At 40.4% G+C, this 25,267-nt stretch overlaps 1 protein-coding gene across 1 annotated transcript in view; it reads right to left on the reverse strand.

Annotated features, from left to right (window-relative positions):
- Nucleotides 1-677: 677 nt before the first annotated feature.
- eml5 (EMAP like 5) overlaps nt 678-25,267 on the reverse strand; it is a 42,335-nt gene continuing 17,745 nt past the window's right edge. Inside the window, exons 12-43 of the mRNA XM_062440030.1 lie at nt 24,526-24,632; nt 24,312-24,430; nt 24,009-24,195; nt 23,730-23,835; nt 22,587-22,680; nt 20,114-20,214; nt 19,806-19,999; nt 19,374-19,485; nt 19,045-19,172; nt 15,533-15,674; nt 15,265-15,417; nt 13,837-13,968; nt 13,614-13,702; nt 11,646-11,822; nt 11,304-11,505; nt 11,090-11,216; nt 10,810-10,824; nt 7,809-7,887; nt 7,350-7,479; nt 7,034-7,132; nt 6,681-6,701; nt 6,021-6,194; nt 5,714-5,922; nt 5,276-5,433; nt 4,970-5,084; nt 4,678-4,866; nt 4,344-4,516; nt 3,412-3,574; nt 3,228-3,331; nt 2,983-3,136; nt 2,000-2,100; nt 678-1,907 (exon numbers count right to left, since the gene is read on the reverse strand). Coding sequence (XP_062296014.1) covers nt 1,871-1,907; nt 2,000-2,100; nt 2,983-3,136; nt 3,228-3,331; nt 3,412-3,574; nt 4,344-4,516; nt 4,678-4,866; nt 4,970-5,084; nt 5,276-5,433; nt 5,714-5,922; nt 6,021-6,194; nt 6,681-6,701; nt 7,034-7,132; nt 7,350-7,479; nt 7,809-7,887; nt 10,810-10,824; nt 11,090-11,216; nt 11,304-11,505; nt 11,646-11,822; nt 13,614-13,702; nt 13,837-13,968; nt 15,265-15,417; nt 15,533-15,674; nt 19,045-19,172; nt 19,374-19,485; nt 19,806-19,999; nt 20,114-20,214; nt 22,587-22,680; nt 23,730-23,835; nt 24,009-24,195; nt 24,312-24,430; nt 24,526-24,632 — 4,091 coding nt within the window. The 3' untranslated portion in view covers nt 678-1,870. The remainder of the gene's footprint in view (nt 1,908-1,999; nt 2,101-2,982; nt 3,137-3,227; nt 3,332-3,411; nt 3,575-4,343; nt 4,517-4,677; nt 4,867-4,969; nt 5,085-5,275; nt 5,434-5,713; nt 5,923-6,020; nt 6,195-6,680; nt 6,702-7,033; nt 7,133-7,349; nt 7,480-7,808; nt 7,888-10,809; nt 10,825-11,089; nt 11,217-11,303; nt 11,506-11,645; nt 11,823-13,613; nt 13,703-13,836; nt 13,969-15,264; nt 15,418-15,532; nt 15,675-19,044; nt 19,173-19,373; nt 19,486-19,805; nt 20,000-20,113; nt 20,215-22,586; nt 22,681-23,729; nt 23,836-24,008; nt 24,196-24,311; nt 24,431-24,525; nt 24,633-25,267) is intronic.

A 25,267-nucleotide genomic window follows, 5' to 3' on the forward strand; every position in this document is an offset into this window, starting at 1 on the left:
GTGTGTTGGGTTTTTTTTAAAGATTTTTTTTGGCATAGACACCTTTATTCAGCAGTAGACAGGAAACATGGGAGAGAGAGGGGGGTGTGACATACAGCAAAGGACCTCCGGCCAGGATTTGAACCGGGGTTGGTTGTGTATGTGGCATGCGCGCTAACCACTCAACCACCTGCGTGTCCATTTGTGTGTATTTTAAGTAAGAAGGTTTTCAAATTGGCCTCCCTAGGGGGGGTCCAAACTGTTTGAGGGGAGGCTCAGTGAATGGAAGTGAAAAAAATACTACATTAGTTATTAAAAGGAGATCACATAGCGTAAATGTGTGTGAGTTAGTCAGTTAAAGAGATAGTTCAGAGATACAGTAGTTTTGTGGAAATTTACTGTTTTCCCACTTTTCCAGAGTCAGAAACTAATACCTCAGGATAGACTTTTTTATGTATTTAGTCTAGGTGCATGTTTGGTGAGGTATTTCAAACAGCAATATCAGGCTATTTTGGCTTAAGTGCTGACTATGTATGATATCAAATATCATAATTATGATCCTAGAGGCATCCAGTGAAACAAGTAAACTAAGATTTTCTTAATCTAAGGGGAGGCCCCCCTTCCTCTAAGTGATGAATATTACAGACTCCAAATTTAAAAGCCAAGTTCACAGTTGCCTTTTTTTTATTAAAGTGGAATTTAAGAAACATCTCACAAAAAATATACAAAAAGAATATCTACAAATGATATTTACACTGGTGTAATGTAAATCAAAATATGCAGCAACGGTTTTTTTGTGGTTAGTCTTAATACAAGGAGCAAAGTGTTTTGCACTTCTTATATATTCTTTCTGATAAAACATTCCATTTAAGCAATATATCTGATGACACAAAACATTAACTTACAGTTGAAATAAAGAAGTCACATCCTTCATATTCATGAAAATGTAACAATAATACATCATAGCAGCACACTGAAAAGTGACCGAAAGAACTGCAACAGTGCATTGAAACATCAATTTACAGTTATTCTTATTGTTTTCTGAGGAATTTGGTTCGGATGGATTGTCTTCCAGTAAGCCATGCACACCCATAAACCACAAACAAATCCTCAAACACAAATGCACACGTTAACATGTCATGAGAGGGAAACACTGCCGAGGGAGGTTTGAGGTCAACCAGTCAACAACACAACCACATAAATGAACCGTCAGAGGTTAACACAGTGACCAGGTCAGGTGTACAGTGCATAGTATGCTTTGGCATGCTGACATCCAGAACATAACAGTGGATGTTACATTCAGGAGGAAGGCCACAGGATTTGGAATCACCAGTAAAAATAGAATGAACAAAATGACCACATGATCCAAAAAATTAAAACAAACATAATACAAAAAGAATCCAGACCCTCGTAAGTTAAACACTCAGTTTAAGGCTAATTCAGTTTGCTACATGTTTTAAAAAATGGCATTGTCAGTATCATGATTTCATGAGCCTACTACCCGGCAAAACTGCCATATGTGACACAGAACTCTCATCACTGAAACGATATGCACATATTAGAGATGTTTTTTCCCCCAAATGATGATGTGATATGAGAGCAGGGCTGTATGCCCTCCACCTGTGTTCACAATCAGGACTGATGCTGTGATGAAAATTGAAAATTAGCCTGCACATATGCATGCACCTTTGTTTTGAGGCAGTAAGTCAGATCGCCATTTTTCCTCATTTACAAGCTGCCAGGTCCGTCCTCCTCCTCCTCCTCCTCCTCCTCCTCCTAATCCTCCTTCATGAAATCCATCCTTAACCAGGTACTTTTCTCTGAAGAGACATGCTGGGAGACGACCGGATAGCCTTTTGGACTGTGAGGCAGGAGGATCCAGGTGTGATCCTCAGTGGGGGGCATGGACACACCTCCACACAAAGAGGCTAGAAAGTACATAAAGAAATGGGTTTGTCACATCATACTTGAATACCATGTCATTTGTATACTATCCCGTTATGTAGAGTCTCAATCATACCTTCGGTCATCTCCGCCGGCACTGACGACATAGCGATCTGCGCTTGTGAAGCGTACATTTGTCAAGTGAGCAGAGTGGCCCAGAAAGCGCTTGTGTTTGGCCTAAAACAGATCACAATCACATCATCAAAGTGGCATTTTTTGTGGGTGTGGTCACATGTACAAAATATTTTAGTGCATAAAATATTATGGCAGCAAATGTTCCAGTTGAAATGAGTTATGTAGTCTTCTACATAAGCCAAGAATGGACGTGGTTGCAGTAATTTTATTTGAGCCGAGTTCATTATCTCGTTATCTTCAGGATAACAGTCATTCTCCTGCGATAACAGGGTGATTGGATCGTTATCTTGAATAAACGTCCTTCTGTTTTTCTTGTACACTTGAAAAAAGACATTTATCCCGTTATCACAAGATGACAAGATATTTAACTCTTGATCCCAGATAAAACAAAATGATTGTAATCACAGCCATTCTCAGCTTCCTTTGTCATTTTCAGACCTCATAATTTCATCTCCATCACACAGTTTTAGCAATACTAGTTTCTCAGTAATTGAAAAGCATGCTAAATAATGAACTGATGCAATAAGACAAGAATGTAGGTCACAGGCTGAAAAATGTGATGCTTTTGTGACAGATATATAAAAAATAATCATTCATAGCCACTGTGTAGAATTTTTCACGTGATGTAGCATCTTATTATTGTGATGGAACAATGTGTTGTTTGTTAAAAGGAAAACCCAATCCTGGTGAATATTTGTCTTGTTTTCAGCCTTTTTATCACTGTGTAGGGGTCTGTGACCACTGGGGGGAATTCATTCTTAAATCCTACACAGAGTGGTGGTAAGATCTCAGTTTAGCTCAGGCGAATAGTTTTTAATAATCCTATAATAATTTCATAAAATAAACTGTATTATTGTCCTAATGAATCAAAAAGTAACTAATAACCACAGACAGTAATAATAATAGTAATGCAATGATACTTACAAACTTCTCTGGACATGGAAAGTCAAACAGCTTTACCATTCCAAAGTCATCGCCTGTGACGATGTTAAGGCCCGAGTGGGACACACAGGCACAGGTGACATCTGCTTTATCAGTGTTACGGGACCAGATCCCAATGACCTCGTCTCCAAGGACACTGGACAGAGAGAGAGAGAGAGCAACAGTTTGGACCAGACATTGAAGGCTTTCTCTCCAACATGTGTCAGTCTTAACACAGTGACTCCTACCTTGTCCAGGTGGCCCAGGTAATCCTGTCAATATGGGACTGCTCTGTGACCTGCTTCCCAGACGGCACCTCGTACACCAGCCGTTTATAAGCACCTGTGGATATCTGATTCAAGGCGCTCATGGTTAGAGATGAAACAGCTAGCCAATGTCTCAGACGCACATGAACATTAGTACAGTCTATACCTGGACGTAAGCGCTGTCAGCAGAAAAATCCATCTGCATTACGAAGCTGGGGATGTCCCTGCAGCAGTTGATGCGGTTCAGCTGTGGGCCAAGCGTCAGGTCGTAGAAGTCAACAGCACTCTCAGTGGAGCCCACAGCTAAGTAACGAGAGTTTGGACTGAACCTGTAAGAGGGACATGTGGTGTTAAAAATACCTGTATGTAGTGTTTAGAACAGAGTTTGACCCATTTAAGTGACAAAAATAGATTCTATTTTTTTTTTTCAAACTAAAACTTCTAACAGATTATATTTTGTGCCAAAAAATCTTTAAATGTAACAATTAACATACAAATAAATTTCCACATGAATAATACAGACATTAATAAAGTAATACCACAGTTGTGATGATATATGGTTTGAATAATCAGAAATATATTACACATGTAATAGTAAGTGCCCCCTGAGCCCTATGCAAGCAGCAGTATGAAAGATTTAAAATGCCAAAGTAAAAGCAAATCAAACAAAGACATAAAGTTAAATACAACACACATTGTTATGTGTTTTTCCTTTTTATGTTTGCATTTACTATGTCACGATTAAATGAAAAAAAAAGATTGTTAAATGATTTATCAATGAATTATTTAGCTTTTTGTTTTAGATAACTGAATTATTTGTTTCTCATGAATTTTCCATGCCACATTAAAATCAAATCACTTTGAATTTCACATAATCTTTTAGATCAATTAGTTTTTCTTTAGGCATTTTAAATCTTCCGTATAGAGGATCCACTTGTGTTAATCCAAACTTTAGGGTACTTTTCGTATGATGCTCAATTAGACACTCTGCACTGAGCCACAACAACAGCATGCAACCTAAATTTGGAAACTGATCTTTTTCTTTCTAGTTTTACCCCGCTGTACCAGTTTGTAGAATATGATACTCTACTATCTTACCTAATATCCTGTATAGGGGAGCGCCGGTCCCTTTTCTTGCCCCAGATTTTGAGAGAGGTAACCAGCAGGATGATGAACTCTCCATTCTTCATGCCGATGGCCACCATGTCTCCCTCAGGACTGTAGCTGATGGTGCGTGCTGGGTGGCCCAGGTTCACCTTATTCAGCATCTTCTGTTTACCGACAAGGCCATGCAAGATCATCAGGTGATTGTTACAAATCATCATAAAATTTCCACTTTAGAAATCGATAGTGAACATTTTGACAGAACGGTGCCGGAATGAATTGAGATCATGTCAAAGACTAAGTGCATCTGAGGGGAGACAGAGCTGACCTTCTCTGGGATGTCCCACAGACGAACAGTGCCGTCCTCTGCAGCAGACAGAAATACGTCTCTGGAGGGATGTGTTCCCAAACCCCAGATAGGTCCGTCCATGTGTCCATTCACCAAGATGTTGCATGCTGCATTCTTCTCCCCTACTTCAATGATCTCTGCATTCCTGGTCCCCACGAGAATTTTACCCTAACACAACAAAGAACAAAACAAAATGCAGATGGTACAGGTGTAATCTAAAATGATGACGGGGTAAATCTGTTGGGTACATAGCATATTATCTATGACCTACCTTTCCTCTGCATACAGAGCGAACACAGTCTATGATCTGTCCAGTTTCTAATCGAAAGGCTCTGCAGCGTTTCAGCTCCTGATCCCAGAGCTTCAGAGCCCCTCCTTCCTTTGACCTGTGGAGGAAAACATCACCTTTTTCATTCTTCAGCTGGTGAAAATCAAAGCTGTAAGTATATTCATTCATATTCTAAACACCTGAAACCATTTACTATGCACTGTGGCTGGATGATATGCAAAAATATCATATTTAAGAACAGGTATGTTAAACAAAAGCTGTGTAACTGATGGGACATGCAGTACTTACGGTCTCTCTTTGCCTCCGGTGACAATGAGGCCATCTCTCAGTGTGGTGTACATAGTGAACACAGGGCCCGTATGAGCTTTGGCCACTATTCTTACTAGAATGTGTTCCTTCCACACACACACATCCCCACTTATGGTACCTGTAAATGTCAAGTTATTCTGAAAAGAAAACAAATCTGCACTAATCTAGTGGCCTAAGAGAGCACAGCAAGCAATGCAAAAACAATTCACAGCACATTTAAGCAGACAGTGTGGAGTCTGATGAGTTTTAAATATTGGCAGTTTCATAACATGACATAAAATGTAACATATTAGCACCAGCAGCGTTTCAAAAATGTAATAATATTGGTGTATATTCAGGATCAATGAGAAATGTGAGTTTAAATTAACAGCAGGAGTATTTCATACTGTTTATCTTAATTGTTTGAAAGTCACTTACAGCTCCAAATGCTACAGACAGCATGGTCTGCATGCGGGCGTCCTCTATGGAACTCAGTACACCTTTCTTGCTTAGCAAAGCTCGACCAGCTAAAGTCCAGAAACGCACGTGCTTGATCCCCACAGACACAAAGTGTGTGTCTGAGTCTGGCCGAAACTCAGCCACAAAGATCCTCTGTGTGTGACCTATCCGGCTGGCCACTTTGGCACCTGAGAAACAAGGCAGAGTGCAATAAAGATGACTTTTGAATCCCGAGAATGAGGTCAAGATGTTTTTTTATTTACATATACATAAGATCATTGTGTACCTTCCTGCCACTTCCAGATGGTGATGGTGTGTTCTGGGTCCAGGCCCACAGACAGCAGGAGTTTCCCTGTGGCACTGAAGCTGACAGAGCAAACCCCGCCGGAGTGGAAACAGCGCAGCACTGACAGCGTCTGCTTGGTCATGGCGTCCCACACATGAATAGATGGAGATGTAGCTGAGAGAGAGAGAGAGAGAGAGAGAGAGAGAGAGAGAGAGAGAGAGAGAGAGAGAGAGAGAGAGGAGGAAAAGAACAGACATTTTTGTCTGAATTTTACTTCCTATGACATGCATGCACTTTTTCTTTCATGCTTCCTTTGTCCCTCACGTCATGTGCAAACCAAAGCCAACATTAGGTTTTACAACTATTTGTCTTCAAGGTAAAATTGAGATGGTGTATTATTGGGTTTATCAGGTTTGTACAGATTTCTTAAATAAATTTAAAAAAGTAAAACTATAAATGTATACAGTAGCCAACAGTTTTCACAGCTTACTTCCAGACATGACTCATTGAAATAAACAAGTTAGACTTGTCCCAAATCACACGGCCACTAGATGGCAGTATCTTACAAGTCCTAATAAATTGAAACCATACAGATTTTTTTTGAATAGTCATAAAGACTGTGCTTCTTGACATTTAAAAGTAATTTAGAAATGTCCTTACCTGACATGTCACCAGTATCACCTGGAAATATGGAAGATATGATTAATCAACTGAAATGATTTGTTACGTTTTGAGAGCAATAGTGGTTTCTGCTATTAACAAAATAATCTGCTTTCATGTTAATGTGTGTCTTTTGCACCTTGTGGAAATCCTCTATGAAAAATGCAGCAAATGTGACAATCCCACTACTATTCATGTATTCACAAACTTTTACTGTAAAGTTGCTTAACAGTACAGATAAGCTTGTTGGAGGGGGGCGGCTGTAATTCTCCTTGTAGGGTGCACAACACAGGATACAGGGAAGAAAAACGAGGCAGCTGGTGACACAGCAGGTCAACTTCTCACAAACATACCTACTTGGCCAGTTGCCACCACGTTGGGGAATTTGGGATGTTGATTGATTGTCAGGCACAGAATGTCGTCACTGTGTTCAACATAGAAACTTTGGCAGGCTGTAGGAAAACACACCCAAAACCACCCACACACACAAAGACATACACCACACACACACACACACACACACACACACACACACACACACACACACACACACACACACACACACACACACACACACACACACACAGACAGATTTAAGTACTTGTGTCACGTTTGCTTTTCAGGTCACTCCAAATGTCAGAGTGTCTTCTAGACCACCATCCAACTTACAGGTCGTCAAGTTGAGGACGATGCCAACTGAGGCCGTGTGGTAGATGATGTCCGCCCCCTCATTCAGGTAGTGCACATTATTGCGGCAGTCATTGCCACGGTAACCGAACACTAGCTCCAACACAAGGTCCTAAGGGGAAGTCAGAAAAAGACCACCAGAGAGTCAGAGAGGTCAAGACCATGACAACTAAGATGTTCAAAACCAGCTGAAATAGTACGTCATTATTTGATTACAGCATGATCAAATCCTCAGAGAGGCTGGCTGGACAGCACATGAACACGCGATGTCCTCAGATGAAGTAATCACATTATAGAAACCATCATTTGGTACTCTAACACAGACATTTGACTTCTGTTTATATGATGACTGATATCTGTAGACATATACATATATATTTGTTCGTTTATTTTGTATTGTTTGTTAGTTTAGTTTGTGTGTAAAAATTAGGTTTCTTTTACCTCGATGGGTCTCTTCTTTTTGCCAACATTGTTGGTCTGCAGCTTCTCCGGCTGTGGCAGTGCTCTGCTGACAGGGGGCCTGAAACAGACAGCTGGGATAAGAGGGCTGCCACAGAGCTGCTTGTCATGCTGCTGCTGCTGATAATGACGATGGTAGTAATGATAACATTACAGCGTTGACTTTTTTGTCTGTTATTGTGTCTAAAAATATTCCATCAATACCTGCACACATACGATAAAAAAGGTATGTTTTGTCTCAAAATCCAGAAAAATCTGGATTTTCTATAATAATGCAATCTACAATTATTATGCCGGGAAATAAAGAAAAACAGCTTTTTTAAATGTCATGTTTTCTTATATTACAAGTATGTAAAGAGTCTGTACTAAAGCAGTGAAACGATGATGTTTGTATAAAGTGTCTGAGTGGAAATATTTCAAGAGTGGAATTAACCGAGGTTCAAATAGCTTTGTCTGCCCACATATTTTCAAACAATCAATACAATTTTAACAAATTAAGAAACATCAATAATATCAAATATTTGTCAAGATTAAAGGCTGAAAAATTATATTCTGTGTATTTATGCCCTTTACTTATCCAATCAGCTGAAGAACAGCCAGAACAGTTTTGGTATCATGGGTATAAATGGGTACATACAGTTATTAAAACTGTAAATCTTTCTGGACTTTCTTTTAGAGTCAGGGCTGGGAGTGAAAGGGGAAACACTATCAAGTGTCTAAAAAGGGGAAACTCTTCATATTTAATCGACAAATGTTTAATTATTATATTATAATAATATCTAAGCTTTTGTCTTCTATAAAGAAAAAGTGGAATGAAAACATAAAACATGATAATTAGCTTACCTTGAACCTCTTCATTGCAGCAATAACAAAGAAAAAGCAAGAATTATAAAAAGGTTTCTTACAGTGTTCACTGCTGCCTGGTGGATACACACGTAACACAAGACCTCAGCCACTAAGGACATAAAATACATTAGTCAGAGCCATGGTGTAACCATGACAACAAAAAGACCATTTTAATGACAATTTCTGCCCACAAGATGCTGCATGGATGCCTGCATTGCTGTCAAAACACAAATCTAGAAATTGAATGAAGTGGAAGCACCCAAAGACACATTTTTAGATGTTTTATAATGATGGGAAAATTATTAATACGTGGTAATTAGGTAATAAATATTCTGCTTAAACATTTAAACAGAGGATATCCCAGATTTTGAGAATTTCTTATGTCTTCTGGTATGAGCGTATTCACTTTAGTGATGCCATGTCTGCAGTGTCACAGACAATTGAAAACACACCTCTTGTACAACCCATTCAGAGGTTGTTCTGTAGTTTATGTGAACACTAAAGTCACCAGAATTCAACTGAGCAGCTCTACAGTAACTGCTCTTAAATTGGGAACAACTCACTATCTAAGAAACCACATGAGTCATATTCACACCCAAAAAAGCTTCTTCACTTGTCTGTGTGGAGAAAAACACCAGCAAGTGAATCACTAAAAGTAGGGCTGAAGGAAGTTAACTGAGGAAACGTGATACTCTGTAAGAGTGATAGATGGTCTTTGTTGTCCCAAGAGGGACATTTATTTTCATAACCTGCATTAGTTCATTTTTTATTGTACGTTATAAAAATACCCTCCTCTCATATCTTGCAACAAGGATAAATCTCTTCTGGCTTTTATTGGCCACAGACAATAACAAGTGAAACTGAAAGAAGAAAAGCTTGATAAGCTTTTCATCTTACAAATGTTACTAAATTCATGAGCAATAAGCCATTGCTTAAAGGACCTGCATGTATGATTTAGTGGCATCTAGTGGTGAGGTTAAAGATTGCAACTGACTGAATACCTGCCCCATTCCAAGTGTGTAGGACAAACTATGGTCCGAAACATGAAAAAAGAAAGGTGCAAAAGGCCCTCACTAGAGCCAGTGTTTGTCCCTTCTGGGCTACTGTAGAAACATGGCAGTGCAACATGGTGGCCTCCGTGAAACAGGACCAGCTCCCTCTGTAGATATAAAGGGCTCATTCTAAGCTAACGAAAACACAACGATTCTAAGTTTCGGAGGCTGGTGCAACCAGGGCTTACACCTGGTCTTAAGCTAAGTTGGTCATAACTTGGCGTTCTAAGTCTGACTTAATAGTCACGCCCGTTGCATCATCTAGTAACACGCCTTCTTCTTGCTAAGTCTGGGTATAAATCTTATGCCTAGTCAGGAGCAGGTGTAAAGTCAAAATCTTTGTCTTGCTCAGGAGGTTTCTTCCCTTTTTCCGTACATTGTTTTCTGGTAAAGTCTGAATTATCATTTATAGCCTCCATTATCTCTCTCCAAGACAATTGCTTCCTTTAATTTATTACTATGTTGGACTGCTTGGCAGTCAGCATTTTCTTGTGCTGGCTTTACAGCTCATTTTCTCAATGTCTGTGAAATTGCCTTTTCTTTTTTTGATCCTCCATAACATTGCCATTAAATTAAAAATGATTAGCTACAAATTAGCAAGACAGTGGGACATTGTTAACAATGTATCATTGCAACACACACTGCTAGGCAACAGTGATCATGTGGGCATTCACATGGATGCACATTGCTGAGTCCAGGCGTAGTTAGAACTAGGCTTAAGTTTAGGTGATGCAACAGATGTAAAGTCCACTCTAAAAACTGGACTTAATAAAGACTAGACTTAGTAATGACCATTTAGTGCAACATAGGTAATTATACACTAATTAAAACACACTTATGAATATTATATTCCACTTCTTAGACTTTGATGTGTAACTGATACTACTAAATTAGTTCACTGAGTTTATGACTTACTGTTACTGCTACTGTTACACTGCTTTGGTGTTTACCATAATCCCACAATTACTTGTCACTGCTGTTCAACAACAGTTACAAAGACATACAAATGCAACTATATATATTTTAATTACGTCTACTGCTTTATCCTGTGTGCAAAATCATCATACATGAACACAAGAGCTTACCTGACCACCCCTTGTCTTCAAGTGGAATTAAAGAACGAAGCAGGATAATGACAGGTGGACAGCCATTAAAGGAAAGAAGAAAAGCAGAAAAGGCTGAGTTATTTCAAAAGGGCAGGGACAGGGCTGGAATTACACGCAGGAAAAGAAAAGATATGTTGAAGAAGTCAGGTTTGGCTTTATGTTGACGCAGAAGCCTTTTTTTCTACTATGACTGGCTGAAATTCCTGGAACACTCTTCTGGGCAGCTTCAAATCCTCTCCATAGCTTCACTGGGGAATACCTTTCGTCCACAGAGGGCTCTTTGAGCTGCAAGTGGGGTTTCACGCCCGTCATAGGTCGCATGTTCGTGGATAAGGCCTTGATGGTATAGTTGATCTCATTCTCTCTTGTCACATCGCTGTCATAACCTGATGAATGACAGGCACAGTGCAGATATCACTTTAGCAACTGTGATGTTTTATAAGTGAAAACCTAAAAAGAACCTCTTCTCTCACCTCCATCATCCTCGCTTTCGATGTCCGACTCCTCACTGTCACACTGTTTGAGTTCCCGGTGGCTCTCTGGCTCGTGGGCCCAGATCATGAGGCACGTGTCACCCCCACCGACTGTCACCAAGAGGCCGTCATCATGGGTCCATCGCACATTGGTAACGTGTGTGCTGTGGGCCACGTAGCGTTTGAACTTTGCATACTTCCCCTGGAGGTGAGGAACAACATTTATTTAACACTTGTGACATTACCATATAATTAACCTAACATTTGCATAAATCTTAAACAGAAGCCTTGAGTCATTAGATGTTCAAACGAGAAAGAATTATGCACTGTGCTTTACTGTACCTTGACAGGGTATGTGAAGAGCTTCACATATCCTAAGTCATCTCCTGTTGCAAGCACCTTCCTGTCATGACTAAGGCAGGCAGCCATCACCTCGGTAACCTCACTGATCACAGGCCAGATGCCCTCAACAGACGTTCCCAGAACACACGTCCACGTGCTCCAGTCGATCTTCTCCACCTGATCCAAGTTCGTCACATTGTAAAGATTTATTAATTTAGCACCTTTCAACACAATAAAGGTATTAAATATCAAACAACTTCTTACACTTTGTCTGGTAGAAGATCTGCAGATGAGCTACAGCTCTTTGGTTGAGGCAAAACTAAAATGAATTACAATAATCTAATTGTGAAGGCACACACAAAAGAATGGATTCAATTCTCAGCACTTTTAAAAAATATCAAATATCTGTGACCTTCAAAATATTCTTTAACTGGAAGAAAATATACTGGCAGAACAATCCAGAGAAAACTCAACTGTGACACATAAATTCTTAGTGTATGGCTTGGCATTTCAGACAAAAGGTCCCAGAGACTGCTGATGGGTTTTTTGAGTGCTGTCAGGGCTGGTGATAAAGACCTTTGTTTTATCCTCATTTAAATAGAGAACACATGGGACTTCCAACTTCACATAGATTACAGGTAGATAAGTAGACCTACAAGATTAGTCAATTAATTAATTAGTTAATATAAAATGAATCCCCAATGATCCTGTCCAATGTTGCCTCTGATCTGCATGTGTGTGTAGCTCAGCCCTGCCCTTGGTCAAGCAGACAAACAGACCTGCAGCTCTTTATACCTCCATGACACAGAGACAGAGCAGAGCAGAGGAGAGAGACAGAGACTCTACATGTCCTGACCTCATAATAGCATGCTATTATTGGCTAGGGGCTACACACCCACTGCCTGAAGGTTGACGCCCAGAAGCGTCCTGAACACAGTAAAATAATAAGAAAATACAGGCAGAGGACAGCGTCTCTGTAGATAAATACACAGCCACACACATCTAGTGAGTCATAAGTGATGATTGAGAGGAATTACTTATGTATGTATGTTTTTCGTAAAATTCTGCATGGTACACCTTTAAGAAATAATACTTAAATGTTGTGATTCTAGTTACTTAAATTGAATATTTGCTGATCTTTAGTCTTCTACGACAGTAATCTAAATATCTTCAGGTTATAGACTGTTAGTTGGGACAAGGTTGCATCTTGGGTATTAAGAAACATTGATCGACATTTTTTCATCATCTGGCATTTTATGGACCTACCAACTAATGAATTCATTATGAAAATAATTGACAAGATTAAATAAAAATGAAAATAATCTTTAGTTGTAGCCCTACAGTGAAGTGTTGTCTGAATTAAAGTGAAAATATACACAAAATAACACATTAATAAGCCGGTCAATAGCATATAAATAGAAAATAAAACAGAACCAAGAATGTAATCTTGAGGTACTCCATATCTCAAAACAGCATTATCACACATTTAATCACAATAACAGAAAATTGTCAATCAAATGAATACCATACAAACCAGCCACATAGACCAACCTACTGTTTTATACTTTCAATGAGGTTATCGTGATCAAGTGCAGAAGAGTGTAAGCAATGGCAGGGAAAGAGGAAGGTGAATGCATCATGATGGGGGTGGGGGTGGGGGACAAAGGATGGAGCCGACGTCTGAGGCTCCAGCAAGGCACAACTTAGCTGCATCTATCATCTCTGACCCTTATTTTCCTAATGCTCCCCTCCACTGTGTGCCTTTCAATGTGTCTGAATGTCATGCTGTATAAAAGGCACCCTAAACACTATCCCACTTCCACTGCCAAAATTAGAATGATACTGGTGAAAAGTGGGACGTGTTAATGCTTCACTGCCCTTCCCCGAGCCTCCTCTGATCCCGAGGGGAAAATGTGGGCCAACAGCACTATAACTACGGCTGCTACTGCGCATTTTCTCCCTGCTTACCTCTGTAGCCGGGATGGTCTGCCTCTTGCCGCGAGGAGCTTCGAAAAAAAACTGCTCTTTAGCACCTGTGTTGACTTGGAGGAGTTTTCCTGTGAATGAAAGAGCCCAGTGGGCCGTGATGTTTTACCGTTTAAGAGTAGCATTTTGAATTTATAATTAAGCATTAATTCAGCAATTCTGCAAGGATTTACTGAGGCAGTAGTATTTATGGAAACATGTTTACCTCTCTTGTCCCAGTCCAGATGGGTAATGTAGTTGAGGCATCCTTTGCACACTCCAACTCTTTTGCTGCTCATTACATTGTAAATATCCACAAAAGTGTCTCCTGATGCCACTGCGAGGTACTTTCCAGCCCCTGAGCAAACAAAACAAAACAAAATGTCAGTCAGTTTCACACAAACTATTTTAATCATGAAAAATTGAGCCATGCACAGGCTCCAGGGTCGGACTGTCTAGACTGAAATATCTCAGCAACTGTATAATGGAGTGCCATGAAACTTTCAAGCCTGTTGACAGTGGTGATACCTTAACTTTTCCTCTAGTGCCACAGTGAGGTTCACCACTTGTGGTTTTCAATGAAATATCTCAACAGTTCTTGGATGAATGTATGAATTTTTGAAAAGGCATTCATGTCCCCCCAAAATGAACTGTAATTACTTTGATTCTCATAAAATAAGGTCAAAACTGTATGATCAAATACCTACAAAACTAACCAAATTCCTATCATTCTGATGTGCTTTGTATTTGGAGCTAATTGGCAAATGTTAGCATTCTAACATATTAAACTAAAGTGGGGAACATGTTAAATATTACATGTTAAATAGCTGGTAACATTGTTATTGTTAGTATGTTAGCATGCTGCATGGTGAATGCTTAAATACAATATAATATAAATACAAGGCAATAATTGCATTAATTCAGGTGCTCTGAATTGCAATGCGTTTAAAGGTTTTCGCTCTGATGCTACCTGAGGATTGAGAAGCACTAAGATGCCATTAAGTGTCTGCATTTTTGCACATATTTATTTATTTTCTCTCTTTTGTGCATTCAGCGGCTCCTCTTCTTTGTTCTGTGCTGTTACTGACCCCTTAGTGAAGCCTTTTCCACAGCTTCTTTCTTAAATGCATCCTCACAGAGCCCCTGATTTGTGTATTGTTTTTATTCTTTTGTTGTTTAAAGTATGAAATTAAAACTCTCTTTTAAGCATGCAAAAAAAATAAAAAAATTCTGCCTCAGCATTATACAGCTCTATACAGTGGTATTTCGTCTCAGATCCAGACTCTCAGTGAGTCATGGGTATTGGGTTGAGAAACAGGATCCCTTGCATTCTGGATTAAGGTTAAGTGTCCAGGCGAAAGAGAGTTTAGTTTCTTGATCTCACTTTGTCTCACCCACTGCTTCTCATTCCTCTCTTGCCGTCTCTCTGTCTGGCCTTATTACAGAAAACCATTAATTTGGGTCAGGCCTGCAGCAATATTTCCCCGACTCACAGCGAGAGGGAAATATGTATACCTGCTGAACTTCTGCACAGCATCCTACATAAACTAAGACACTTTGAAAGGCAAGCTGATTTTGGAGGCCTATTTACTCCTCAGACAGGATTTCAGGGGAATTTTGCCCTGGTGAATAAATATGGAGGTGAACCGCAGACCTGGAGAGAATCTGATATCTGAGATGATGTCTTTGCGGTGGTGGAAGGACACCAGGTCCTCCAGGGTGTCTGCGTTCACAATGAGAAAGCTGCCATCGTTCAGGCCCACCGCCAAGGCTTTGCCGTCAGGGGAGAAGCAACAGCAGCGGCCACCTGTGGATGACAAGGTGTTTGCTAAAGCCCTGGGACTGATGCACTTCCTGTCAGGCTGACTGCAGAACAGAGAAAGGAAATACATTCATCTGTTAGTGTTAAAGCAGTGACTCACCTTTCCTGAGCTTGCGTACAGCCAGCATGCAGTGGCTGGGGGAGAGATCCCATATGCGCAGGGTTTTGTCATCGCTGACGGTGGCACAGAGAGGGAGATGGGGATGAGTGGCCAGGCCCCACACTTCACCCTCCATGTGACCCTGAAGGCGCACACACAACAGCAATAAGATTAATTTACAGTTAGTCATATTCATTATAAACTAAAAACAAGAAAAAAACACAATATGCCAGTTGGGACTTCCATTCACTGCTTTCTTGCATCTTTGAAAGTCAGGAATAAATAAGTGGATTCAAAAGGCTGACCATTATCATAATTCTCCTATTCCTAATTCATACATGAGAAAAGTATGAATTGTTTTGTTTTTTGATATTCCTCATAACTCCAACTTATTTACATTGTTATCCTGTATATATAATATATGATAGAGGACAACCTTTCTCTTCTCTCATCAATTGATCTCATCCATCAAAACGTCCTTGTATATTTTAAAGTATTTAATCAATAACATTTGTTCTGTCTGCCTACATTTACGGGATCCAGGGAGACACTGCAGGACCACTTAACTTAATTAGGTATCTACCTTCCAGTGGCGATAATTCATCACCATTAAATCATCTCAGTTTATGGCCATCTCCCTGATGATTCTGTGGATTTTAAAATACTGTAGACAGTAGTAGAGGTAATAATCATACTGGAGGTAGGTTTGTATATTTTAGCCCATTAACCACAGACTTTGAACACTGAGCTCTTCTCTTTCTCCCCCTCCATCTATACATATTCATGTACCATTAATACATGTTAATAACTTGAAATCTTCCCTGTAGTTTTGTGCTTTCTGGTCTCGCAGGAGACCTTCAGCTGCAGACCACCAGCTTGACACCCACTGCTACCGCTGTTACTATTAGTCATATTTCTAATATTATTATTGTTGTTATTGTTATTATTGTTGTTGCTGTGCAGATGGCTGCCCACCTAGAGCACAGTTCTGCTCAAGAGTACAATACAGACTTGCTCAACGTGAAAAGTGCAACATATATATTCACCTTTATTTAAGAGATTAAATTCAACAAAGAGTAGGATGTGGAAAACAAGGACAGGGTACTGTAACTAAGATGGGATTGTACTTTTCACCACTGTTTTTCTGTAGTTAAAGTCATTTTTTCCATGAAATTAGTTTCACAGTTTCTATAAAGGCTCAGTGAAGGAATGTTTTCTAAGGCCAGCGTTTGGTAATATATATATTTTTTACATTTACATGAAGATCTTCAGGAGGTAAATATCACTTCTATACAAACCTTTATGCAAATCTTCAAAATACAGAAAGAGTCAGACCTCAAACCAACCATCCTTTACATTAAACGTCCCTCTTTATCAAACATAACTATATATCTTTAGATTAATGGATTTCAACCTTCCAATTAAAGCCGCAAGCGGCGATGGCGGGCCCTCGCTCACCCATGCCACCGCGGGGCCTGAGGCATGGCGGGGCTGTGGCGTGAAGCAGAAAGTGAGAAAAAACCTGGAAGGAGGCCAAAAATGCAATGTTTCGTTCATCCAGTAGGGGGCAGTCACAGGTAGTTACACATATGGTCTGGTGTGTTCAGGGCAGCCACTCATCAGTCATGTGAAGTTTGGAGTGAATTGGACAAAGCATGAAGGAGTTATGAGAGGTTGATGGTTCATCCACCAGGGGGCAGTAGAGTGTAACAAAACACAAGCGGTTGCGTTCAGGGTGGGACAGTGATTACACATGTGAAGTTTTGTGGAAATCGCACAATGATGATGTAAAATATGGCACTTCCTGTTTCCACTAGGGGGCGAGACGAGTGAGATCGCCTATGAGCGAATGGAAACGTTGAGGTCGGCACCCTGGACCTGTGTACCAATTTTCATGATGATACGAGTTCAATAAAGCCATCAAAAAGCCAAAACGTATTTTCATGGCGAGGAATTGATGGTCGCCGCGTCGCCACACGGACGCCATTACTCGTAGCTTCACAGTCTTCATAATGTAGCTTCACCAACTGGTTCTGAATGAAGTTGATGGGGCAAAGTATGTAATTTTAATGAATCTTAGTTAACTTCCTGTTACCACCGGGGGGCGCTATGAGTTACGTGGGAAGTTAATATATCGGGACGTCATGTCCAGCAAGTTTGAAGCTGATTGGATGAAGTATGTGGGCGTGAGAGCCACTCGTATGTACATGGCGAGCACGCCAAAGTTAGTTGAGCCCTGGCAGACACGCCCTTTGACCTACGGATGCGCAGAGCACAACTTAAGCTCAGCTAGGTCTGGAGATGTTGCGTACCTAATTTGAACTTGATCGGGCGAACGCTGTGGGAGGAGTTAATTTTAGGCAGGAAAAATCAAAACCAAAACCAAACCGACTTCCTGTTGGGTTGAGGTCATGAGGTCAAGAGGCTTATTTGCATATGTGGGTATAATACATATGTGTACCGAATTTTGTGAGCATAGGACAAAGTTAGCAAAATTCCCTATGGGCATTTTTGGACTTTGTAGGGGGCGCTATTCCGCCATTCTGCGTCGACCATGTGCGACCACCCAAAAATATCGAATTTCGGATGAGGCCGGACGTCCGTGCAAAAGTATAAGCATTTTCGCATTTGGGAAAGGGGCTAAATTGGGGCACGAAATGTCGGAATAATAATAATAATAATAATAATAATAATAATAATAATAAACATTACAATTTCAATAGGGCTTTCGCCAGGCGACTTGCAGTCGCCGCTCGGGCCCTAATTAGCCACTGATTCCACCAAAAAAAGGTTACAGTAATCCTGTAAATGCATTACCACTGTGAGAGAGATTTAAATAGTGGTTAACAATGGTGTATTTCTTGTATATCTTACATATGTTACAAATGTTGTTTTCAAACTGTTGTCAGTTCAATGTGGATGTAATGTCACTGTGACACTGTGGTATAAGACATTTCTATCTGAGGGTTGTTTGCTGACCTGTGGCGTTAGCCAGAGATATCTTTGCCTTAAGCCTAGATGAGCTGAAGTTGAAGGGTGTCCTTGTTTGAAGTCATTGATAGATGTCTTTGAGTTCATCTATGACAATACTTGTTTGTAAGAAGGTGTAACAGAGAGGTATTAAGCAGTCTGGGTTGTGTTCACAGTCTTTAGAGAAGGGCCAGCTTTTTGTACTTGGACATTTGTATAATTGGACATTGTCTACATCTGCTTCAACAAGTAATAATTTTTAATGCTCCATTGAGTCTTTTTATGTTCTTGGGTGAGCCATGAAAAATTATGCAAACAAAAATGAAACTTTGAGGAAAAAAATACAGCAGACAAGACAAACTTTACCAACTTTGAAAAACTGAACCCACACCAAACCATCATCTGGCAGACTCCAACACATCATATAGAAAAAATCTCGCTTTGACTGTTCTGCCTGAGTCAGTGAAGCAAAGGTGGAATCTGATGAATTGTATTATTAGATTTGTGCTAAGTTTCAAGAGTTGTATTTATTGTTATCTTACCTGGACCAGCAGAGTGATGGGGCCACTCTTGTCCACCTCTAGGATCTCTCCATTCTTCGTCCCCACTAAGATGTGACCATGGCCCAGAGATATGGCACGTATGGAGGGGTTGTCCTCCAAGAGCAACCCTACAAAGTGGATGAATTACAGCACAGCATGAAGTCAGAGACCTAAAGCTTGACCCAGGAAACACGAGACAATCTTCATTTCAGCTAAAAGCATTGAATGTATTAAACGGATTTGCTCTGAATGGTTGTATTGTATCTCTGGCAGCACACGTCTGATCCAAGGACAGTGGAGGACAGTAGAGAGCAGGATGACCATTTTACCTTTAGAGCCTGGAGCTAGGACTGCTCTCTTGATGGCGTAGGTCTTCAGGCATCTCTCAAACGTGTCATCCCACAGAGCGACTATACCATCCTTCCCTCCAGTCACAAATCCCTACAGGGACAATAAAGTATACTGGCACATTTGAAGCTGAAAATATCTCTGCTGACTGGACTGATCATGTCACTAACACAGCATATTTCACCTTATACACTAGCCACTTTGAAAGGAGGGAACAAAATGATAAAGCTGACAGCTAGAAAAATATATTTCAGGTTTGACTGGGCGATAAGTACCGTTTATTTTATTCTGATATAATAGAATCATGATAGAATAAAAATACATGATTTACACCTACACAGTTGGAGATAGGAAGGGTTTGAAATGGAAATTTCAAGTAAAAGACAGTAAAAGAACTCTTTCCCCTGAGGTACCTTTTCCAGAGCATGCATACTGAAAACCGGGCCGTCATGGGCTTTGACAGTCTTCATCAGGAACATGTCCCTCCAGATGCAAATGTCACCCGTGCACGTGCCCGAAAACACCATCTCCTCCGACCAGCCGTACACAGCACACATCATAGTCTCCGTCTTACCCATGTTTCCCTTGCGCCCAATTAGACCACCACCTGAAAGAGAAGCCGACAGTCAGCTCACAGCGAGATGTGTCGAAGCTGAGCCAGAGTTCTGCTTGTTAGAGTCACTGCAAGTCGATAAAAGAAAAAAAAACCTGTGGGTCTTACCAGCTTTATGCCAAAACTTCATATGTTTCACGCCGGCTGTGATGAGCTTATCAGGCAGATAGGGATTTATTTTAACAACAAATATCTTGTCCTTGCTTCCCCTGAAAAACAAAACATGCATGGACAAAACTATTAATTTTGTTCATTTGTTTAATCCACCCGTGCTCACATTGGCCCTGAGAGAGACTACATTTCTTCTCATTTTTATGTTTTAGAGGTGGAATACCAAACTTAAATTTGAAATATAAAGAGAATGAAGAATAAAGGCTAACTATCTCTTTCTGTCTGATTACAACAAAAGTTAGCTGGATTGTTTTAACTGTCTTGAATAAATGTTATAAATCTATCACATAGACACTACATGCTATACATTTAATTTATGTTTGCAGGAAATTCAAACTGTTAACTGAATTAACTGGCTGGAACTGCTTGACCCTATTAAAGAATCAATTTCATTCAACATTATCAGATATAAATCTGATAATGTTGAATGAAATTGATTCTGGCTTCTGCCTCTTTCAAAGGAAAAACTAATAATGATCATCTAAAATAATAAAAGTGGACACAGCTGCTGTCTGTTTTTATCTCAAGCACCACAAACATTGAAAATGAATTAAAAGTTGCCGTAACCACTTGTTTATGTTGTGTGCTGATTGCTTCACACAATATTAACACTAAGGAGCAGTGGCTGATCCTGTTTAAAGCGATCAACACTTTAAGGTCTGTAATTGTTGCCTGTTGTGCTGCCCGCATCATATACATTAGATCCCCATTAGATCAGATACATTATTCCCCTCTCCTCCCTTTTTGTCTCTCACATCGGCTTAGCTTTCTTCACTGTATCTCCCACCCTACACCCTCCTTCAGCCTCTCCCTCTTGCGCCCACCCCTCCTCTCCCAGCTTAAGACATGGCAGCGTGGTGTACAAGCCAGGCTCTGTCAGGCCCCATTTCCCTCTGCTCGCCTCACTGCTCTGCCCACCAGGGTCTGCAAAGGAGATTAGTGCAGCTCCAAGCTGTCTCTGAGCTGTAGCAAGAGCCTGGCACACAACACGCAGGAGAGCAACCAGCATGCACTGCTCCCAGCTAGCCAGGGGGAATTTCAATGGAGTAGATACTAAATATGACCAGAAATTCATAATGCAGGTCTGGTAATGTAATCCACTTGCATCAAGTAAACCAGCCTGGTGTGTGTGTACCTTTTTTGGCCGCATGTATCTTTTTCATCATATGTACACAGACATCATTCTCATAAATGGCTGCAGCAGTTTATACTCAGGATTTTGCCACCTTGGCCGCTTCTTGAACAGAAGAAACAGAGCAAGAGTAAGACTAACTTTATATTTTATACACGTATAAGATGCAATTTTAAGATTTCTTTCTGCCATCATGGCAAACATGTAGGATGTGTGTAGTTTCTAGTAGGTCATTTTGATAGATATTTCCTGCATGACAGTATGTGCTACCCATGGTTTAAGCACAATATAATGGGTAGTAGGTCATTCTGATAGATATTTCCTGCATGACAGTATGTGCTACCCATGGTTTAAGCACAATCTACCCATGGTTTTAGCACAATATAATGGGTAGTAGGTCATTCTGATGGATATTTCCAGCATGACAGGATGCGCTACCCTACTTGATGGGATGAGCTACCATGATTTCTTTAGGGTAGGTTATCCTGAGCGGGTAGGTCAGTTTATCAGACTTGTCTGAAAGCCTGACCTACTGGTAGGTCATCCTGAGGAGGTAGGTCAACTTTTCAGAACACCGGTAAACGTCCCATGCTGTGTTCATGCAGGCTCGGAAATGCTGAAGCCTACAGAACAAACATCGGTTATAAAAACCCGATACTGATACTTCCCGATATTACATTTTTAAGTAAATATCGGCCGATAATATCGGAGGGGCCGATATTGACGGACATCCCTAGTTTCTTGTCATCACTTTTCATTTATCTGTCTATCACCTAGCTCTTGCTTTTTGCCGTCCATTTGCTTTTATGTATGGTTTGGTACCCCAGAAACTTTGCTTCATTGTCAGAATAAAATCTAATATATCAAGCAGCTTATACTCACCGGGATAAGCCCCTGGTAAATGTAAATTAAAAGTTCTTCTCTTTAATTATGGATCCACGGTTGGAGCCTTGGGCCACACTCCTACTCTAACTATTCAGCCCTTGGTAGGCTCAAGTGTTGCAGTGAAACAGCCTCGTAATCTAAAAGGTAATCCCCTTTCTTTTCTCTCCTCTATCAATCACACTGTCAACCCCTGCACAGCAAAGTGGCTTCAATTTAAAACTCATTTGTAAATGTCCATATTTAAACAGGAAGGGCTCAAATGATGTTTGGAATTAATAGGAAGGTTTGTCAAAGCTTGAGGTCTCTCTGTTTCCGGATGTGGGGGACAGCAGCTGCTGCGTGCTGAAAGGCCAACCTGCAGCCATGTAAACACTGTCATGTAACTGCACTCACCGCATGGCAGACAGCTTCTCCCCCTTCCTCCAGTCCCACAACACGATGGTGTGATTGTCATCCAGGCCCACCGAGGCCAACCGTTTGCCATCCGCTGCGGAGGGAAAAACAAAACCATTCAGTAAAGCTCTGACAGACCCAACTCTGGCTTTGGTTCAGTGCAGTTTGACCCTTGTTAGCAACATGAAAGGAGCCTAGTCGGTTTGATCTACGGCAGGTGATTCACAGACCCTGACATACAGATCACTGCGCTGCCTCTGTCTGGAGCCAATTAAAGGAAGCAAGATGAATAGCTCTACCTTGATGCTGTCAGACTGCAGAGACTAAAAGACAGCAGAAAACAAGGGTGAAGGTTTGAATTTAACTTTAGTAGGAACATTTTTTGTGGGATGGCCAAGATAATTGTGTACGTGTACTTGCTCTCTTTTCTCTTTCATGGGCACATGTGAGCACACACATACACACATCAAGAGCCTGACTGCAAAATGTATACTGCCTGAATCCAGACTGGTATCATACAGGTTTTCATAATTAAATGGAGTCTGACAAATAGATATGTCCCTAATTTAGCTTATAAACAATGCTCATGTCTTAATCACATGTATGCAATAATATCTCTGCTCTTGATCCACTCATGGAAAAAGGGAGAGATGGCATTATTATGGATTGATTACAGAATATTCTTATTAACAGTAACTTAAATGGCACTGACACTTTGGTTCTTCTTTAAAAAGGATGTCTTAATTTGCTTTTGGGAGTAATTTTCTCCAACAGTAGTAATATCAAATGACATTATATTTTATTTCAATTTCCAGTATACCCCATATCTTTCTCTTCACTCTATCATAACGGCACACTTTTTTGCAGAAATCACAAACAGACAATCCAGCAACACCTTGATACTATTGGTAGAGACATGTCCCTACTGTCCATACCCAAATCTATGCCTATGGTTTTAAGTGTTGCTTGTAAATCAGGTGTCTTGTGAATTTGTTTCTTTTATGTGTGAAAGAAGTTTTCTGCTCCCAAATGAAAGCTTGATGTCTGGAAGCATGTGTCAATCTATGTGTGATGTATGTCCTGTTGAATCTGTCTGCATCGATGAGCTAAAAGCAGCCATCAGTAAACAGTACTGGGTGTTACCTGAAAAGTCCAGAGCGCACACTCCAAGCTGGTGGGAACCCTTCAACACGGACATTGGTTTCAACGTCTCCGTGTCCCATATGTGGATGGAGGAATCTCTGCCAACCTGTACCGACAAAAAACATCCAAAGTGTGTACACAATCTCCTCATTTCCATTTGAATTTTAAGACTGACAAAAGTGTAACAGAAACGAATCCCCAGTGTGCCAACACACATCTTTGGAGGGCCATAAACATAAAATATGTTGTATATTTTACGCTGGAAAGGCTGGCATCTACCTGGCCTGTAGCTACAAAGTCCTTGAGGGGGTGGATAGCCAGACAGAGGATGTCATCATCATGGCCCATATAGAAACGTTGAGTATTCTGCTGTCTGTTGTACACAACCCCTACAGCAGCTACATGGTAGACTATCTCCCCAGTCTGGGTGTAGAACAGATTACTCCTGCAGTCATAACCCCTGTAACTGGAACCAAAAGAAAAATACTTTTTGGAGAAAAGACAATATAAAAAGCTTTATATAGCCTCTTTGTATAAAGAGGCTTGGTTACTTGAAATTCATCTTACAAACAGTAAGCTTACCCATGAATGAAGTGCAGCTTCACCCCACTCCCTGGTGCTCTTTCTCTCTTCTTCATAGCTGTTGCTCGATGCTTCTCTTTTGACTGCTCTTTGAGCTGAGGTAGATCTTCTTTATAAACCTAAATGCATGCAGAATTATGTGAGTATGTTCTCTTATTAAAAAAAATCGTATTATTTCCAGGGAAATATGTTTATTTTTGATTTCATCGCACACCTGTCGTCGATACGTGAGCTGTGTCTCCTGCTCAATTTCTGAGTCCATCTCAGGTACGTCTGACTGATCAGAGTCTGACTCTTCACTGTTGGAGTCTGCCAAGGTCTCTGCAGGCAGAAACAAGGTTGCATCAAATTATATTTTTGTCAGCTAGCAAAATCCTCCCATGCCTCCAAATATCCCACTACACAGACAACATACACAGGACTAAAAGCTCTGCACTGTTTCAGAAAGAGTGAGGGTCGATCGTGTAATAATACTATGACATCTCCTATTTATCAGGCACTCGTGCTTCACAGAGACATCGCTCAAGACAAATGTATAAAAACGCTGATGCAGCACAGTAAAGCGGTGCCAAGACAAAGCAATAAGCGGAACTGGCAGCTAAGGGGGTGGCTATTCACAATATCCATTAGGAAAATTAAAAGGATAGGCAGTATGTGCTTTAATTTCAGGAAGCACAGCTGCGCTTTGTCTTTGGAAAAAATATGACTGGGGAATGACAACGCAATTATACTTTCCAAAAGCTTCATTTACTTTTATTGGATGTGTCTTATCTTAATTAATGTGATGGCGCTTCCTTTGCAGAGCTTTATAGAAATTATAGTTCATGAAAAATTAAAGTGAAAAAACTACGGAAGGGGAACAGTCTAGCACATTACTCTCTTATGGTTTAACACATCATGTTCATGAGACTACAGGGAGCAGCATGGGTACAAATCAACTTTAATTCATGCATGTC

This window comes from Scomber scombrus, chromosome 19 (assembly GCF_963691925.1).
Source record: "Scomber scombrus chromosome 19, fScoSco1.1, whole genome shotgun sequence".
In the NCBI taxonomy this organism is placed as follows: domain Eukaryota; kingdom Metazoa; phylum Chordata; class Actinopteri; order Scombriformes; family Scombridae; genus Scomber; species Scomber scombrus.